This window comes from Eublepharis macularius, chromosome 2 (assembly GCF_028583425.1).
Source record: "Eublepharis macularius isolate TG4126 chromosome 2, MPM_Emac_v1.0, whole genome shotgun sequence".
Classification (NCBI taxonomy): domain Eukaryota; kingdom Metazoa; phylum Chordata; class Lepidosauria; order Squamata; family Eublepharidae; genus Eublepharis; species Eublepharis macularius.
In genome coordinates, this window is record NC_072791.1 from 95,175,280 (window position 1) to 95,194,344 (window position 19,065).

General features: G+C 44.0%; 1 protein-coding gene across 3 annotated transcripts in view; it reads left to right on the forward strand.

The window, feature by feature from the left end:
* SHANK2 (SH3 and multiple ankyrin repeat domains 2) overlaps positions 1 to 19,065 on the forward strand; it is an 829,172-nt gene that overhangs the window by 104,648 nt on the left and 705,459 nt on the right. For 2 of the 3 annotated variants that reach the window (XM_054971067.1, XM_054971065.1), the window contains exons 4-7: positions 6,126 to 6,197; positions 8,760 to 8,868; positions 9,066 to 9,217; positions 17,875 to 18,042. In XM_054971067.1, coding sequence (XP_054827042.1) covers positions 6,126 to 6,197; positions 8,760 to 8,868; positions 9,066 to 9,217; positions 17,875 to 18,042 — 501 coding nt within the window. The remainder of the gene's footprint in view (positions 1 to 6,125; positions 6,198 to 8,759; positions 8,869 to 9,065; positions 9,218 to 17,874; positions 18,043 to 19,065) is intronic. The other variant, XM_054971068.1, reaches the window with a different exon arrangement.

Sequence of the window (19,065 nt, forward strand, 5' to 3'; positions counted from 1 at the left end):
CAGGCATACGTGGCTGAGCACTTGCATCCTCTGCGCCATGAGGTGCCGTACCAAATGGCCTCCCGCTGTGACCTCCAGATCAACAGCAGCATCGCCATGCGGGCAGGTCAGATGCTGCGCTGGAAAAAGGACCTCCATAAAGCGGTTCTCCATTACCAGAAAGAGAAGGCTGGCCTGAGGGAACCAGGCAGGGGCGAGGGGCAGGTGGACGAGCAGGAGGAGGAGGGGCAGGGGGAGTTGGGAAGAGAGCCATGCCAGGAGAGACCCACCCAAACAGCCCCATTTGATCTCTGGGCTTTGTCGTTGGGCTGCGTAGTTGGACGCAGCACAGTGGGTGAATCGCTCACGGTGGAGGATTTGGCAGGGGCTATGGTACAAGAGTACCTGGCAGAGCCCACCGAGCCCCCCCTCTAATCTCTTGGAGTATTGGGCGAGAAAATTTTCCGTATGGCTGGACCTGTCCATTGTGGCAACCAACATCCTGTCCTGCCCCTCCCACCAGTGTGCAGAGTGAGTGGGTGTTCTCCCACCTGGGAGACCTCCTCCGTCCCCACCACGCACATCTGCACCCAGACCTGGTGGACATGTTGACCTTCGTGAAGGTCAATCTAAACCTCCTAGGGCATCCCTCTTTGGACCTGGACCTACCTCCCCTCTGAGCCTCCCCAAGTCTACTGTGGCTCTCGGCCAAGGTGCTGTGCAGTGGGCTCCAGCGCTCCTCGGTTTTCATGGCTGCTTCCACGGCTGGCAACCTGTGGTCCTTCTCTCCCAGACAAGTTCCCCAACGGTCCCTCTTTCTACCTCTACCTCTCTTGATGGCAGCTATACGACCCCTCTCCACAACCTATTCTGCCCATCCTGTCCCCTAGCTGACAATTCCCCGGATGGTCCCTCTTTCATCTTCGCTGTCTGCGGTTGCAACCGGAATGACCCTTCACAACTATCTCTCCTGTCATGCCCACCCCATCCTTTCCATGAAGGCAGGACGGTGGGTGATATCAGCTGCTGCCGCTTTTGGCCACAAGGTACAGCTCTGCTGCTGATGATGATAGGGCCCTGTGTTTCCTTATCTATGGGCTCCTGCTGACCCCTCTGGGCATGGGGGGATGGGTCCCTCTCACTCTTTCCTTGAAGGTGAGAAAGTGGGTGCCGTACTGCTGCTGCTGCTTCTTGGCATGAGCGGCGGCTCAAAAGCTTTCGCAGATACAGTTTTGCAGCAAGGTAAGGTGTGCCCCCATCCATGGGCACCTGCTGTTGCCCCTGTGCATGGGGGGAATGGGTCCCACAACTCACTTCTTTTCCACAAAGGCAGGAAGATGACAGATGTTGGTGGTAGTCTCCAGTTAGACACAGGAGAGGCAGACAAGCCTCTACAGTAGCAGTCTGCACACTCCTTCAGGGTGGATGTTGGGGTCTTCCATCCCTGTCATGCTGTTCAATGCGTCCAGGAAGCCTTTGTCCTTTTCTCCCTGTGTACTCCCATGTTCCCTCTTTTGACCCCTCCTCTCTGGAACTGCTCCAACCCTTCCCAAGGACCGCTTCTGTCCTGCCCATCCCATCCTGCCCATCCCCCAGGAAAGCGGGTCATGTCAGCTGCTGCCACCTTCGTGCACGGGGGAATACCATGCCATGGCCGCCGTCTTGGACCTTTCCAGTCCCGCTCTGTGATGCAGCTGTGACAAGCAACCCCTTTGTCCTCTCTCCCCGTCAAGGTCCTGGACATTCTCTCTGTCAACCGCTCCCTCTCTGGAACCCTCCAACCCCTCCCAACCTCTCCGGGCCATGCTGACCCCATTCTTTCCATGAAGGCAGGAAGGTGGGTCAAGTCAGCTGCCACTGCCACCCCACGACTCAGTGGATTTCTTGGCCCATGACTCTCCAACGAAGGGGTATTCCCAGTCCTGCACCATGATGCAGCCAGCAGCAACCCACTGTCCTCCTCTCCCCGTCAAGGTCCTGGATGTTCCCTCTGTCGACCTCTCTGTCTCTGGAACCACTCTGACCCCTACCAACCTCTCCTGTCCTGCTTACCCCCTTCTTTCCGCAAAGGCAGGAAGGTGGGTGATGCCGGCAACAGCCTCTACTACCACATAAGAGGGGTGAACAAGCCTATGCCGGAGCAGTCTGCGCAATCCGACACGGTGGATGTTGGGGTCCTCTTCGTCCTCCTCTCCCCATCAAGCTCCCCCTCCCTCTATGAAACCGACCCTCTCTGGAACCACTCCGATCTTCCCCAACGACCTCTCCTGTCCTGCCCATCCCACCCCATCCTTTCCACGAAGGCAGGAAGGTGGGTGATGTCAGCTGCCACCACTGAGCACATCAGTGGGTTGCTCAGAGGAGGCCTCGCAACTGTTGGGATCTTCCCAGTTCCTGGTCCCTTTTTTGACCTATCCCTCTCTGGAACCAGTTCAACCCTTCCCAATGACCTCTCCTGTCCTGTTCTTCCTGTCCTTTCCGTGAAAGCAGGAAGGTGGGTGATGCTGGTGGGAGCCTGTGCCACTTATTTGAAGTTCCTGCCCTGCCTGCGCAGGAAAGGTGTCTCTGAGTGGTGTGGACTGCTCTATCACCACTCAGTTCTTGGGGCTGGTGGTCCCTATTTAAACTTCTCCCTGTCTGGAACCACTCTGACCATTCCCAACCTCTCCTGTCCTGCACATCCAGCCCTTTCCGTCAAGGCAGGAAGGTGGGTGCTGCCTGGTGCTCCTGGTTTTGGCCACGAGGGGCAGCTCTGAAGCAGTTGCTTTATGTTCTGAGCAGGGGAGGTGTCTGGCCCTACAGGGGAGGCGTCCGGCTTTCAGGTCCACCGCACAGGTCCAAAGTGAAATGGGGAAGGTGGCTACATTTGTATTGAATGGGAGTTTCTTGGGGGCGTCGAATTTGGGAATGTATAACTCCACGATCTTTACTGCAATCTTGACAAAACTTGGTTGATGGCTGGAGTAGAGTCTGCTGAACATTCCCTGTGAATATGGGCTCTCTAAGTGCTAAGGGGGCCACTCTGATGCCGACGAACACCAAACACTGAACACGTTCGTTAATGTGACATGTTCATTTCCGTTCGTTTGTTCGTGTTCGTCTTTGACAACAAACAACAAACAGCATGTTCAGTTTTTTTTTCCATTCGTGCCCATGTCTAATAAGGATCCAAAACACAGGAGTGAAAGCCAGGAGTTGGTCTGCCACTGTTCTCTCAACCACTTTGCCCAGAAAGGGCAGATTAAGGATTGGGTGATAATGGGCTGCATTGTTTTTGTCTAAAGATTTTTTTTAAATTAGTGGGCAGATGACAGCCTCTCCCAGACTGTTCTGGCCACGTTATATGCCTCAGATTGCAGAAAATTCTTGCTATAGACAAATTGAAATCCAATAGAAGGTGTTTTTTGCTCTAAGTTCTTGTCACTTTCATTTGGATGTTTCTTTATTGTTTTTCTTTTTTTCCTGTTACTTGTTGGCTGGAGCTGCAGCTGTTGAATATATTTCAGATAGATCAGTTGAGCTTTAACAGCTCTCTTATATGACAATGTATGACATTCTGGGATGGAAATTATGGACTTTTGAAGGAGAGGAGAAAGGGAATTCAAGTCACTGTGTGAGGAAGAAAGCTAAGAAAGAGAACAGATGTTTCATCTGTGATTTGGGGAAGGGGGGACAAGTAAATAGTCCAAGGAAAGTACAATTCAAAATGTAGTATATTCTAGCAAAATGCTATGCTGTGGCTTCCTGTTACCTGTTATACTAATTCTAACAGGTATTTCAGGAAGGAAAGATTGCATTCAGCTTCTACCATTTGACAGGATGTGTATCATACCCCATTAATAGGGCCTTTTAAAGAGTGGGGTAGATATTTGGACAGTCTCCTTCCTTACAATCTGTCAGCATCTTTGTAGGATTTTTCCTAGGGACAAGTTGTCACACAACTAACCAGTCAGGGGACCAGGAGGGAATGCCTAGACTGAGGCCTTTCCCCTAGCATCATGGGGCTAATCTTTCATGGGATATAAGAGAGATGTGGGTAGGAAAGCAAAAGTGGTGGTGGGACTTTATTTTTAGAAGGAAAAGGTGGCAACCCTAGCGTTTCCTTCTTCCCCCATCCCTAAGCACTCAAACACATCGTATAAAAGATGAATATATTGCTCAGAACACTTTTCCTCATCTCCTTCATGGAATTTTTTGAATAACATCTAGTAAATACTACTCTATTTTTGTCTTGGGTCACAATGTATAATTACTAGTTTGTAGGAAATTGTAGCGTGTTGAGAGCATGAGCACTAGCTGTAGTGGAATTTTAATGAGCAATTCTGTAAAAAGTAAGGTTATTTTTAAAGGAAGAATGAGACAAGAATATAGAATTGTAATGTTTTCAAATCTCAGATATAATTAGGTTAGTTGATATGCTAGTGCAGATGTATTTTGAAAGTATCCTCTGCAAGCAGAGAATGACGGAGAGAGAAAGAAGGAGGATGGTGGTGGCAGAAACAATCTCTTGCAACCAAAGTTCTCATTCATCTTTGCAGAAGAGCTGACTGTTCCCTTGTGGACAGTACAAGGTTAATTTTCTCTGACATCACACACGTAATTTCTTAGTGATGAGTTGGAAAGAATGCAGCTATCTATTTGGAACTGGGACCCCTGTTTGGCTCCAGCTGCTACCTCTTTGTGTCCAAGGTGATACTATTTATTTATTTAGCACAATTTATACCCCATCTTTCTGCCCTCATAAGGGCTACCAAGGCAGCCAACAAATTAAAACATACATAATAAAATCACATTTTGAAATAATTAAAATCAAGCAAAATATAACAATCACAATCCATCATCATTACTGATTGGCCCATTTGCTATACAGCCTGTGTCGTGACACCATCCAACCAATTCAGTGCCTCTGACTGAGAATTCTCCCTTGGGGAGGAGCCTGAAGAGCCCAGGTTGGTGGTTGAGGATAACTAGTGAGACCAGGGAGGTCCTGGCACTGCAGAGGGGCCTGCTGAGGATGAACCAGCAGCATCAAAGGACACTCTCTCAGTGTCTGCAAGAGAAACTGTACCACTGGCCCTTGAAGCAGCTGCTAGGTCTCCAGGCATGATTCAAATCCCAGGCCTGTACTCCCCCCAGGGCCCTCTCCCAATCCACAGGAATGGTGGCAGTGGAAGGCCCAGACAGAGGTGTCAAAAAGGAGGTGAAGTGCCAGAGTGGCTGCACACAGTCCCTCTGTAGGACTGTAGCAGGGCACCGAGGGAAGTGCTTTCTTGCAGCACACAGCACACAGGCCAGCACACAGCTGCACCACCTAAGGATCCAGGCCAGTGCACAGCACCACCCCAAGAACTCCAGAAACTTCTGTCAGGGCAGCTGGAGCCAATTACCTCACAGCCTATATGCCCTATATTAGCAGCAAGGGTCTGGTATCACTTTGAGAAAATCTGCCTGGGCCTGACTGCAGAATGCAGGACAGCCTGTTTCTATATGGTTGACTAGAATTGAGAAACAAGATGTTGCACTGAAAGAAACTGAACCCATTTGGTGTGAATTTTCTTGTGCCACAATAGTGGTATTATATGTTTCTGCTAGGTGAGCATAGCCAAGTGTTTGAGTATTTATACACAGGAACATTTAATGAAGAACTCTGTAGAGTTTGAAAGTCAATATGTTATTTCCAACAGAAATCCATATAGGAAACTATTAAAATACTCATTTCAGTGGGAGAGTTCATAGATATCCATGTTACCAGAAACTCATAAGTTAGCATCTTAATATTTTATTTCTTATGTGAACTAACCCTAGGGTTGCCAATTTCTAGGTAGGGCATGGAGATCTCCCAGAATTAAAACAGATCTCCAGACTTCAGAAATGAGTTACCCTGGAGAAAATGGCTGCTTTGAAGGGTAGACTCGATCACATTATACCCTGCTGAGGTGCCTTCCCTCCCCAGACCCTGCCCTTCCTTAGTTCTATTCCGCAAATCTCCAGGAATTTCTTAACCTGGAGTTGATTATCCTAACTGACCCTCAAGACACTGACTGATTTGCTGACAGTTTTCAGAATGGTCACCATAACTATTTTTTTCCCCACACAACTATTTCTGTAATGAAGAATAACAGTTAATTTCTCTATTGTCTTTTCAGTTTAGATACAAGAAAAGAGTGTATAAGCCATTTAATCTTGATGAGAAGCAGCTAGCCAAGCTACATACCAAGGTACATCCAATTTTGTAGAAATATTGCACAGCATTTTACACATTAAAATACCAGAAAATGTTGCTAGTCTCAGATGTAATCATTGACCTTTTTATTAAAACTCTTTATTTTAATAACATGTCAAAGAAAATAAAATGAAAATTGCAGTCTGCATATCAATGAGCTGTGATCCTATGCACATCCATTTATCTGAAGTCAAACAGAAAAAGAAGCTAGTGTAATGAATTATTCACAAGAGTTTTCCAATGTTGTGACATTATGGCCTTTGTTCAGATGATATTGTCTCTCTAGAGATGTACCTAGAGAGAAAGTCAGAGCATGCTTTAGTTTTCTATGTTCCTCATGGCCTATTTTTCTCATTTTTTCACAAGAAAAACTGGATGATTGAACTTGGGAATTCTGTGTTTATTTGGATCTCTCTTACCTTTTGAGAAAATTCCAGTTTCTAAAACCTTAGCCCTGAGTGATGAAACTTGTGTCTGTGCCTGGATATAGTCCTGGGAAGAAATATTTTATAAACAGGACCTCCATGTAAGCAAGAATTCCTCTTTCTGCACTTAGGGCTGACAGGTCCCCCAGTGGAGGCAGGGATCCCATGCTCCCACCCTCCGCCCCCTGCCCCCATTAACCTGGCTGGTGGTGGGAAGTGACAGCATTGCACAGGCCCTGGGAATGCTCCCGCACTTCTCATTGGGCCAATTTGGGCCCCAAACGCGCACGAGAAAAGAGAAAAGGTGGGTGCCGGGTTCTCCTCCACCCCACTGGGAGGGTAAGGGGATCTGGCAACCCTTTCCCCATCTCTGCATAAGGAGGAAGTTTTTGCATTGAGCCTGAGGAAGGGCATATGGCAACATGCCATGTAGTTTGCTTGAGGGCAATTAAGCCTTTGGATCTCTCAAAGAGATATCCACACATCCCTCAATTCCCTGCCACAGATGCACTTTACTTTGCCCCATCCATCAGATAATGCAAGTGTGAAAGTGTGAGCTGATCTATTCAAGGCTGAGTGGATTTTTTTTCCTTTTTTTGCCTCCAAGTGAGACTTTCTTATTCACTGATCCAAAACAGCCAGAAGTGGAAACTTTTAAATGTTTTTAAAAAATTGGTCCTTTTACTACAAAGAAAATCTAACATTCTCACAGTACAATCCTGTGGAGAGTTACTCCAATCTGGAGTATCTCTGTTTAGGATTGCAATGTTAGTGTCTGGGTTAATCCAAAGGAGTATGTTACCCTTCAAGAGATTAGGACCCAGGTATACTAGGTGTATTTTGATAGAACATGCAGTGTGCTGTCTGAACAGTAGTTCAGCAGAGTTTTTAAGACTACTAGGCAAAGACTAGCACATTTGCAAATACTAGTTCTCTGCAGGTGTGTAACTTGATAATCAGATCACTGATTTCCTTGGCATTAGACTGGAGTTACGCTGGAATAACATTGCATTGTTGCTGGATGTCTCATGAAATTTGATTGAAATGCCTTATTCTGTTTAATCTTCATTGAGTCTCAGCAGGAAAGGCAGACTATAAATAAATGGTGTGTCTTGTATGGATGATAATTTAGGTGTTGAAAACCTTTCTAATGGCTATCACAGCAGGCAAAACTTAGAGTCAGGTAGGGAGGCTAATTGGAATACCAAATCGCTAAAGGGCCGCCTTAAAGGCATACATTATGAGAACAGCTACAGGGCAGGGCTTGTTCCATAGGATCCACATGCTGTATAATAGACTGCTCCAGTTCTTTAAGAACTTGAGGTACTCGGATATTTCACACCAGATCCAGATTTCACTGTACAAAAAGGTGGGGGTCACAAGGAAAATTGCATTTGGGCCCCATGGGTAAGAATTCTAAGCATTTGAAGAATGTTAGGATTGCTTATCCTGATAGACTGAAGGAGGCAGCTGCTTGTCTTTCCCTTCATAACTCTGTTATGTCCCAGGAGTTACAGAATGACTGACCTAAGGTGCAGTTTTTTCAGTTAAGCTATGGCCTTTTAAAAGCCAAACGTTTATGTTGTGAGGTGCTCTTGAGAAGGAAATACATCCCTTTTAACTTATTCTCTTATTTGTTTTAGTCACTAATTTCAGATCTTGCCCTATCCCAAGACTGAAAATGCATGCATAGAAAACCCCATGGTACATCTTAATAACTTCGTACATGTACTGATCTCATGTGGTTATAAATGACATTATTTTATTTAGACTACAAATAATTTGGATGCATGCTGTGTACATATATATACAAAAGTGTGTACACTGAATGTGAGTTGGAATAAAGGGATTATATGACTTCCTGTTCTGTACCTGCCTCAGTTTACTAACATGTATTTACTGTGATATATAAATAAGAAGTATTCATAGAGTTATCTGCTTGAAGCATGCAATCAAAATGTACGTAGGGTGATAAATGATAATTTAGGAAGTATTCGACCCCAGCTGCTCCACTACATGTTCAGCATGCACCCTTTTATGAGCATATGCACATACCTTCAAATTTCACATTTTGCTTGTAGCTGAAATGTATATTTTATAGTAATAAAACATCTTGCATAATGTTTTTACAGGCTAATCTGAGAAAATTTATGGACCATGTTCACCATCTCTCTGTTGAAAAAATAACAAAGATGCTGGACCGAGGACTTGATCCTAACTATCATGACTTAGAAAGTGGAGGTATGAAATAAATGGTAGAAAGGAAATACATAAATTTTCGGTAACTCTAATACAAGAAACTCTTAGTGTGTGAAGAGTCTGGATTTGATTAAAACAATCTTCTATAAGTGTCTAAAAAGGACTTGTAGAACACCGTGTCATCAGTTAAAATATGAATTCTCTAATTAATTGCTTCTTTTCATTTTTGTCCATTTCAGAAACCCCACTAACCTTGGCTGCTCAGCTTGGCAATGCTGTTGAAGTGATAAAAACTCTAAAAAATGGAGGTGCTCATTTAGATTACAGAGCCAAAGATGGCATGACAGCATTACACAAGGCAGCCAGAGCCAAGAACCAAGTAACCCTGAAGGTAAATTCTTTCAGAGGCATATTGTATACAATCTAAATAATATTCCTGAAGAATATTTCGCAATACTAAGTAATTGATTGTGAGCCAGAAGAACTGTGGGCTGAAACCAGAGATATTATCAAGAAAGCATGTGCAAAGACTATTTCTGTAGCCAAAAGAAAGGAAAAGCTTAAATGGATGACTGAGGAAACTCTTAAAATTGCTAAAGATAGATGAGAAGTAAAAGCTGATTGAAATAGGGTCAAAATTCTAAATGCAGCTTTTCAGTGACTTGCACACAGATACAAAGAAATCTATTATAATAACCAGTGCAAAGAAATAGAAGAGGAAAAGAGTGCAAAGAAACAGAAGAGAAAAAGGAAGAACAAGAGATCTGTTCCAAAAGATCCAAGTAATTAAAGGGAAATTTAGGCCACGGCTTTGGATGCTAAAAGATCAACACCGAAATACAGTATCTGGTAAGGGCAAAATAAAGGAAAGATGGAAACAATACACTGAAGAACTATACAAAAGAGATGGATGATACTTTTGATGAAGAATTTTTGATGAAGTTCCTAGAAAGTGAAATAAAAGACGCACTCAAAGCAATTGGGAGAAACAAAGCACCTGGAGTAGATGGAATTCAAAAGAGCTATTTCAAGTTATAGAAATGGAGTACATCAGAATCTTAACAAGAATCTGTCAACAAATATGGAAAACAAAACAATGGCCCACAGACTGGAAATGCTCAGTCTTCTTTCCAGTTCCAAAAAAGGGGGATGCCAAAGAGTGCAGCAACTATTGGGCAATTGTGTTAATCTCCCATGCAAACAAAGTGATGCTCAAAATTATACAGCAAAGACTCTTACTATATATGGAATGAGAAATGCCAGATGCTCATTCTGGATTCAGAAAAGGAAGAAGCACCAGAGATCACATTGCAAATTTACAAAGATGGAATGGAACATACCAGGGAATTTCAGAAGAAAATCAGCCTGTATTTTATAGGATACAGCAAAGCTTTTGACTGTGTGGATCATGAAAAGCTATGGAGAGTCTTAAAAGAAATGGGGGTGACACAACATCTGATTGTTTTGATGTATAACCTGTACTCTGGACAAGAGGCTACTGTCAGGATAGAATATGGGGAAACAGAATGGTTTTCAGTTGGCAAGAGTGTCAGACAAGGATGCTTATTATCTCCCTATCAGTTCAACCTCTATGCAGAGTATATCATAAGGAAAGCTGGATTAGATCTAGAAGAAGGCGGCATGAAAATTGGTGGGAGGAACATTAACAATTTGAGATATGCAGATGACACCACATTATTAGCAGAAAATAGTGAAGACTTGAAACAACTACAGATGAAGGTTAAAGGAGAAAGTGCCAAAGCAGGATTATGACAACATCAACATCAAAAAGTAATGACTACTGAGGAATTACACAATTTTAAAGTTGAAAATGAGGAAATTGAAATTGTTCAAGATTTTCTATTCCTTGGCTCAATCATCAATCAACGATGAAGAAATCAGAAGAAGATTGATTCTCAGAAGAGCAGCTGTGAGGGAGCTAGATAAGATCCTTAAAGATAAAGATGTCTCTCTGGGAACCAAGATCAAGATAATCCAGACTATGGTATTCCCCATTGCCATGTATGGATGTGAAAATTGGACAGTGAAGAAAGCTGACAGGAAGAAAATTGATTCATTTGAAATGTGGTGCTGGAAGAGAGTTTTGTAGATAATATGGACAGGCAAAAAGACAAATAAGTGGGTACTAGAGAAGCCTGAATTCTCCTTAGAAGCTAAAATGACAAGGCTAAAGCTATCGTACTTTGGTTACATCATGAGAAGACAGGATTCTCTGGAAAAGTCAACAATGCTAGGAAAAGTGGAAGGCTGTAGGAAAAGACGAAGACCTAAAATGAGATGGCTTGGCTCAATAAAAGAAGCCACGTCCTTCAGTTTGCAGGATCTGAGCAAGTCTGTAAATGATAAAACGTTTTGGAGGTCTTTCATTCATAGGGTCGCCATAGGTCGGAGGTGACTTGACAGCACATAACCCACACACATTGTATGTTGCTCTATATAGAACAGTGGATGAAGGAAATGGTCAGAGTTAATTGGCGGCAAGAGACAGTCTCAGGGGACAGTGGTCAGTTAATGTTAGATCTAAAACCTCGAAGTTGAAAACCCAGTTCAATAGATCAGGAGATATGGCTATGTAGTCAACAGTGCTAGTGCCAGACGTCGCCACATATGTAAAGGACCCCCCTGTAGAATCAAAAGAGCTGCCGTGCAAATATACAAGTTGGACAGAGAAAGCAGATTCAGCAGTTTAAGGCCAAACTTGTTTACCACTGAATCCTTTGCTGAGCACTCTAGGAAATGGGTGTTCGTAGCAATCTGTGTGTTCACACCTTCTCTTGCCTCAAATTTGTCCGCCCCAATTTTCACATTGAAGTCTCTGCATAGAATAACGCTTGAGGAGACTCTTAGATCAATTAGACCATTATTGTAATGAAGAAGCTCTCAATGACAACTACACAAAGACAAAAGTAATGGTTTTCAGGAGAAAGCCAAAAATCTCCTGCTGGAGCATCCTTGGCATCCCAATCCAACAATGCAGCTCCTTTAAATATCTTGGGGTAACCTTTAAAGAGACTGAATTGGAAGACACAGTTGGTGATGGTTAAATCCTCAACGTTAAGAATTGTAGGGACAATCATATGTTTTTTTCATACAAAGGGGGGGGGGGGTCAACTGATAGATCCAGCACTGAAATTATTTAAGAGCAAGGTCGTCCCATACCTCTTGTATGGAGCTGAAGTGTGGGGTTGGAAGGAGGATATTCTAACCAGTCTTGAGGTAATCCAAAATCAGTTTTTGAGACGGATTTTGGCTTTACCCAAAGGCGCTCCCGCTGCTCTGATGAGAGCGGAAACAGGACTCCCCTTCCTTAGGGCGTGGGTACACCTTGCAGTTTTAAAGTACTGGAAAAGGATCAAATTTTCCAGTTCTGACTTCCTAAGCTGCCAGTCAGCAAATTTATTACTTTCTAACGACCCCACATGCCCTGGCTTTCTTTCCACCATTTGCCAAAGGTACACCATCCCTGACGACCCGTTAGGGGTCTCAGCCAACAACTTCCCACTTAGGGAATGGATTTACAAGTCAGATGCAGTGATGGACCAGCTATCAATATTAAAATCCAAGGCAGCTCCTTGGTATAAATTAATTAAATTTGATCACTTAAGAGCCACCTACCTAGCCAGCATTTCTCATTATAATCTCAGAGTGTCTTTCACTGCTCTGTGCTTTCAGATGATGCAATCAGCTCTTTTGGCAGGGTGTTATTCTCACATCTCTATAGAACACTGCAGCTGCATTTGTGGATCATCTACAGTGGAGAACCTTCCCCACAACCTACTTTACTGTACATTATACAGTGTACCCAGAGCTAAATTCTTGGCCAGAATCCTACCAGTCACAAACACATATTCTGAAATTGAGAAGATTGTGTTCTTGTTATCTGACACAGATAACAAGATTCTGTGTCTTACAGAATCTCTCAGTTTGCACTTGCAACCAAGAAGATAAGATCTAAGGTTACCATGAAATGAGGCTGTTTCGTGACTCCTGCGATAGTTTGGTATACTGTACTGTTTTAATTAATTTTAATTAACCTTTTTAAATTGTGATACTAGAAGCTAACTGTTTATTAATTGATGTGATGTTTGGAAAATTTGTGACGGCCTATGGCTATAGACAATAAACTCTGCATCTTCACTCGCTTTGGTCAGAGTTAATTATCAGAACCCACAATGGGTGTTTTAATTCACATGTCTGTCTTTGGCTTTTAACTTGCCAGACTAGCTTTTTACAAAGAGTCCATTTTTGCAGGAAAAAGGAGTGGTGAAGTTTTGCCTTATTAACTTTCTGGAGGAAGTAAGAATACAACAGCTATTTATTAGTTTTTGAAAATGAATACTAGTTTCAACGGATTGCTATTTTTTAAGCTTTAATAAATTTTGCTGTTCTACTTGCCTTCAGACTATGTGTTTATGAATCTCATTTGTGCTTTAATTCACCAGTATTTGAAATTTACAACATTGAACAGAACTGTGTGGTAGTTAGACATGGGCATGAACGGCCTTACGAACGCAAAAAAGCCACGAACAGCCCGATCGGCAGTTTGTGAACAAGCTGTTTGTGAGACTCCATTCTAGATGAACAAGTGGTTGTCGCAAGCCTCATTCGTTGCATTCGTCTACTGTTCGTGAAGCCAGACAGGCGCCTTCAATCAGTTCCCTTGGCAACGGAGGCAGGGACGGCCTGAACTCTGTCTACACTCCTTCTGTCGCCCTGGAAACCACAATCTAAGCCCAGCTTAGCTTGATTGGCAGCTCTTCCTTCCAAGTGTGGAGTTTCAAATTGGTTACAATTGGTTACATGGGAGCAGACACCAGGGGGGAGGGAGGGGGAGGGTGTGTTCTGTGACCATGGGAACTCTAGTCTCATCCCTGCAAACACTGTTACGCGGTTCCAACTACCAACCACAGACCTCCTGTGTTGCTCTATGGGACCTCTGGTTATAAAAGGCACTGTGCTCCCAGGTTGGCTTTCAGTTTCAGCAGGCAGTGGAGTGGGACAGAGCTGTTGCTACCTTTTGGAAGAGAGACAGGGAGAGTGCATTGGAGCTGGGATTTTTTGTGTGTGGGTGGGATAGGGATCTATCCATTCTGGTTCCAGGGCTGCTGCCAGGCCCTGGGGCCAAGCTCAGTGGGCACCTCGGCTGAGGGCTCACACTGATTATTAGTGCCTGATCAAGTCAGGTTTCTGGGAGTGCTGGGCTAGGGCTCTACCCCCTCCTTCTGGTTCCAGGGCTGCTGCTAGGCCCTGGGGCCAAGCTCAGTGGGCACCTTGGCTGAGTTTTATAGGGTGCAGGATTCACGCTAGACCCATCCATTTGCTCAAATACTACAGGGTCTTTGAGTTCTATTAGTTCCAGTCCAAGTCCTGTAACCAAGGCTGGCGATATCAAGTCCCAGGAACATCCGGAATCTATTAAGGCTTGCACCTGCACGAGTCCCCTTTTTTGGATTTAGTAACATCACAGGCATAAATAGTATGGCCCCTCTTTCTCTCACCTTTGGTGGTTTGGGCTCCTTAGAGACCTGCCGTCGGGGCCTTTTCATGGCAGGTCTGTCTCATTTCCCGACGGCGGGGTAAACTCCTCCTCAGCTTCTTTTTGTGTGGGTTCCTCAGTATTTCCGGGACTCTTGTCAGCATACAAGCCAGTCTCTGGCTTCCCACCCTTTGGAGGCAATCTCCGACCTGGCAGTTTAGGGCCCCCCGGGGGTTTTGGTGTGCCCTGGCCTCTTCTCCCCTGTGCTGGCCTTATGGGGCATTGTGTGGCAAAATGTCCAACACCCCCACATTGTAAGCATAGTCCTTGTCTCCATCATGACTCTCTCTCAGTCCTTGGTATGAGGGGCCATGGCCCTGCGGGGTATGTCCCCAGTCTGCAGTGGTTGGCCTCCTTGGCCCTGCATGTTGTTGCATTCTTACGAGCTTCACCACTTGGGTTCTGTTTTCAACCTCACATGCTAATTGGATCCAACCTAACAAAATCTGTGGGTTGTCCTGCATCAATGCTCTATAGGTCAGCAATTCAATCCATTTCAGAAAAGTTCAATTTTTACTCCTTCATGATAGCCCTGACCTTTGGTGGCTAATTGCCTGAATTCGGCAGTATATTCTCTTATGGGTCTGGACCCCTGTTTTATGGTTCTGAGCTTTGTTTGAGCCCTTTCTCCCTCCAATGGGTCTTCAGATTGGGCTTTTAGTGCATATATCAAAGCATTCAAGTCATATAACTCAGGTGCTCCCATTTTATGCAAAGGCATATACCAGTCGGCTGCTGCTCCTTCCACTCGAGACCCCAAGTGGTTCACTCAGCTGTGTTCCAAAAGAAATAAATGTCCCCAATCTTGGAAAAATTCCCTGCCTTGTACTATAAAAAATCCCAAGTTCCCAGGCTTCCCATCAAACGTGGCTTCTAATTTGAACCATCCTTGTGGCAGTCCCATCATGGGAGCTCCTGCTTCTTGATGCTGTGCTGGCTGCTGGATTGGGGCCGCTCCGGGGGGGGGGGTAGTTGAATATGTCCCTGTGTCATAAAGGGTATTTGATAGGCTCCATTTGCTCCGTATGCAATTGAGCGGCTTAAGGCACCCTTCCATATTGTGGGTGGAAGGCTTGCACTTGAACCCTTGGGGTACCCTGAGGGGGGTATATTGTGGGACCCCCCCGGTTGTAGGTGGCCTATTTGTACTCCTGTCCCTATTGGAATGATGACAGGGGTTCTTTGTGGTTGGCCGGTTTGGGGCACCCTCATCCCTACGGCAGCAACCAATACCCTTGTGCTTGCTGTAGCAGGCAGGACCCTCAATGGCTGGGTTCCCCCTCGTTAGGGCCCCACTCCCCTTGGGGTGGTAAAGTGGGAATTGTCAATACTGTTAGGGGAGTTTGAGTCTGTACGTTCGTTGGCACTCTCATCCCCATTGTGGCAATTGGCGCCCCTGCACTGCCCATGATCGGAGGAACAGTCAATGGTTGTGCTCTCCCATATGAACCCATTCCTACTCCCCGGAAGGGTATATTCGGTGAAGTCACTAGGGGCGAAGGTGGGATGAGACTCCTTCCCTCTGTTCCTGTTGCTACTACTGGGAACTGTGTAATTGAGGGGACTACTTGGTCGTCTGCAAACTGCACGGGAGTCATTAAAAGCGCTCCTCCCCTTTCCAGTGGCACTATCCCTATAGAGTTTTTGGATCTTGTCCAATTTGTGGCGCTGTCCCCAGCTGCGGCAGGATAGGGGGTTTCCCTGGTTCCCCACATGCTCCCATCACTGTCCTCATCGGTGCCTCCGGTGAATTTATGTTCTCTTGTCCTTTGAGGAGGTTTTGTTCCCATTCTTGTTGTATCCTCAAGGCGTGGGCTAGCTCCTCCTGAGTCGGATGCATCCCGTCTCTCACGGTTTGCGGTGTATGGCCCCCGATAGGAATTGCTGGCCCAGCCGCAGCCTTTAAGTCGCTTGATTCCATGGAGTCTGTCTCTTCCTCGATGGTATAATCTACCAAAGCACGCTCATTACCAGGGGTTAATCCGCGGTCCCCCTGCATTTGTAAATCCAACAACACTAATTGTGTTGCTTTATCTGCAGTGCAGGTAGCTGTGGTGTCTGGACCCAATCCTGGTGTGTTGGCCTGGCCGCGGCCCCCAATTCACAGATATGTTCCTGTTTCAAGAATCCAACAATCAGAGCTTAAAAACACGTTTGTATCTGAAACATACAAAGAAGAATCATGGTCAGTTACATATCAGTTTTCATGCACTGTGGCCGCTCACTCAATGGTGCGTGCTCAGCACAACTCAATACATCTTAAATAACAATCAATCAAACAGATGTTAAAGGGCCAGTATGTTTCAGATACAAATGTGTTTTTAAGCTCTGATTATTGGATTACTAATGAATTGTATATTATTTTTACAGTTTGGTAACTGCCAGGAGGAAGGGGTTATCGGAAACGGGACTCCTCGCTAGCAAACCCATTGCAGTTGCTTTCTTTCATTTGAATTTTCTTGATGTATGAATTGCTATAAGCCTTGTGATACTTATTGAAACTGACTTATACTTTGTATCTTGGTTTGTTACTCATTAAGTTGGGTGTATACTCTGTGGTTTAAGGAGGTGTGATTTGTTGAAGCTAGCCCTTGCACTTTAGAATTTAGAATCGACTAAGCACTTTTGCACTTTGTATATTGTTTTTGTATGCTGCTGCTAGCTGCTTCATATACTACACCTTCTATGTATTGACTGTTGCCAGCTACATAACCATTTAGAGTTTGTTTTCAGTTGACTTTGATTCTTGTATAAAGACTATTTGATATTTTGTTACATTGTATCTTTAATTAGTATAGTAAGTAAGTCACGGTTCACTCTTGTTTCGGATATGCTTTTCCTGTGACTCTCTCTGTATTGGACAAACTTGATTGATGGCTGGAGGAGAGCCTGCTGAATACTCCCTGTGAATATGGGCTCTCTTAAGTCTCCCACCAACAACGAACACTGAACATGTTAGTTAACGGGACATGCTCCTTACTGTTCATCTGTTCATGTTTGTTGGTGGCAACGTACGTCAAACAGCGTGTTCGGGTTTTTTTCTTGTTTGTGGCCATGTCTAGTTGTAATACAGCCACAATATTTTGAACTCTTGGAATATGTGAATTATTGGAAAACACAACATTAATTTGCGTTACTACTATGTTATTGAACACTAACCTGGATTTTTCACAGTTCCCCTTTTCCTATGCATTTTTATATAGAATGCCTCTGTCTCCTATGATGTTGTAATGAACAGATAACTGATTTATAAATCTTTTATTTCCTAATTCCCCGTCTAAGCATATTTGCTTGGAAATAAACCCCAGTTTTTCTTGGAAATTAGTTCTAATTATATGTGTTTTAGATTGCAACCTACTATCATAAATTTAAAGATATTTAATCAAAAGTAAGTCCTTTTGATTTCAGTGCAGCATATTTCCAAGTATGTTGGTCCATTACATGTTTACATACTTGTTCATACAGTCTTCAAAATTCATCTTTACTTTCAGACCTTGTTAGAGCTTGGAGCATCTCCAAACTACAAAGACAGCTGTGGTCTGACACCATTGTATCATACAGCAGTTGTTGGGGGAGATCCTTACTGTTGTGAGTTGTTACTTCATGAACATGCTATTGTTGGATGCAAAGATGAAAATGGATGGCAAGAAATTCACCAGGTAAGAAAGATTTTTTGAAGCCTTAAGGGCAGTGCATTCAAACACTGAGAACAAACCTCTGTTTATTTGTGATAAGCACAAACCTGATTAATGGTCATGCCCATGAATGCTGTCACTAATCAGCTCTCCATTCACGTGGCACGTGAAAATTGAAGAAAATTCATCTAATTCCAGGGGGGCTGGAATGTGAGGCTCTAGAGAAATATGAGTTTGTTCTTCTTTCTGCAAACTGGGATTCTAAACTTGGATTTAATGTATTAATCCTTTTTAACTGGTTTAACCTTGATTTATAATGTGAGGAAGAAATAATCTCCAGTTTGTACAGGTACATGCCTTTGGATGTCATGACTAAGTAAAATTCATTGGACTTCTGTCTTCAAAATCTGTGCACCATGTGAAGGGATGGGGATGGAGAGTGTACAAGCATGACCATAATCCGTTACGTGCCCAGCACCAACAAAATTTGCTTGTTCTTTTAATGAGTGTTAAAATACATTTTCAGTAATATTGGACATGTTAACATTCATGTTGTTTCAGTGTTATTCTTTTCCTTTTTGTTTTCTCCATATATACTATCATTTAATCTTTTTGGCTGTGGTGACCTGTATGATTTTATTAGTGACATCACAGTGTTGCATCTGCTTGAATGATGCCATGGACGTTGGTAAATAAAAGCAAGTAGAATTAAACAACTATGTATGGTAAAATGAGGCTGACTGTAGTAAAAGTAAAGACAAAGAAAGAAAATGGTACCAAGATTCAACACAGGCCAAGAGGATAAAAGAACACCAAACAAGACAATGCAAATGTTTGACACATGAAAGAAACATGAGGAATTGAAAGAATGGGGGAAATGTGGAAATCCTTTTCTAGAATTTTATTGACTTGAGCTGGCTTGTTGCCCCTTTCCCTTTAAGTGACTCTCAACTGTTTTCGGTATTCTATAGTTCCTGGACCATGTCCAATTTTCATCAGGCCATAGGAACAGTCTTTTCCTTTGGGTTAATTTAAGAAGCCATATTT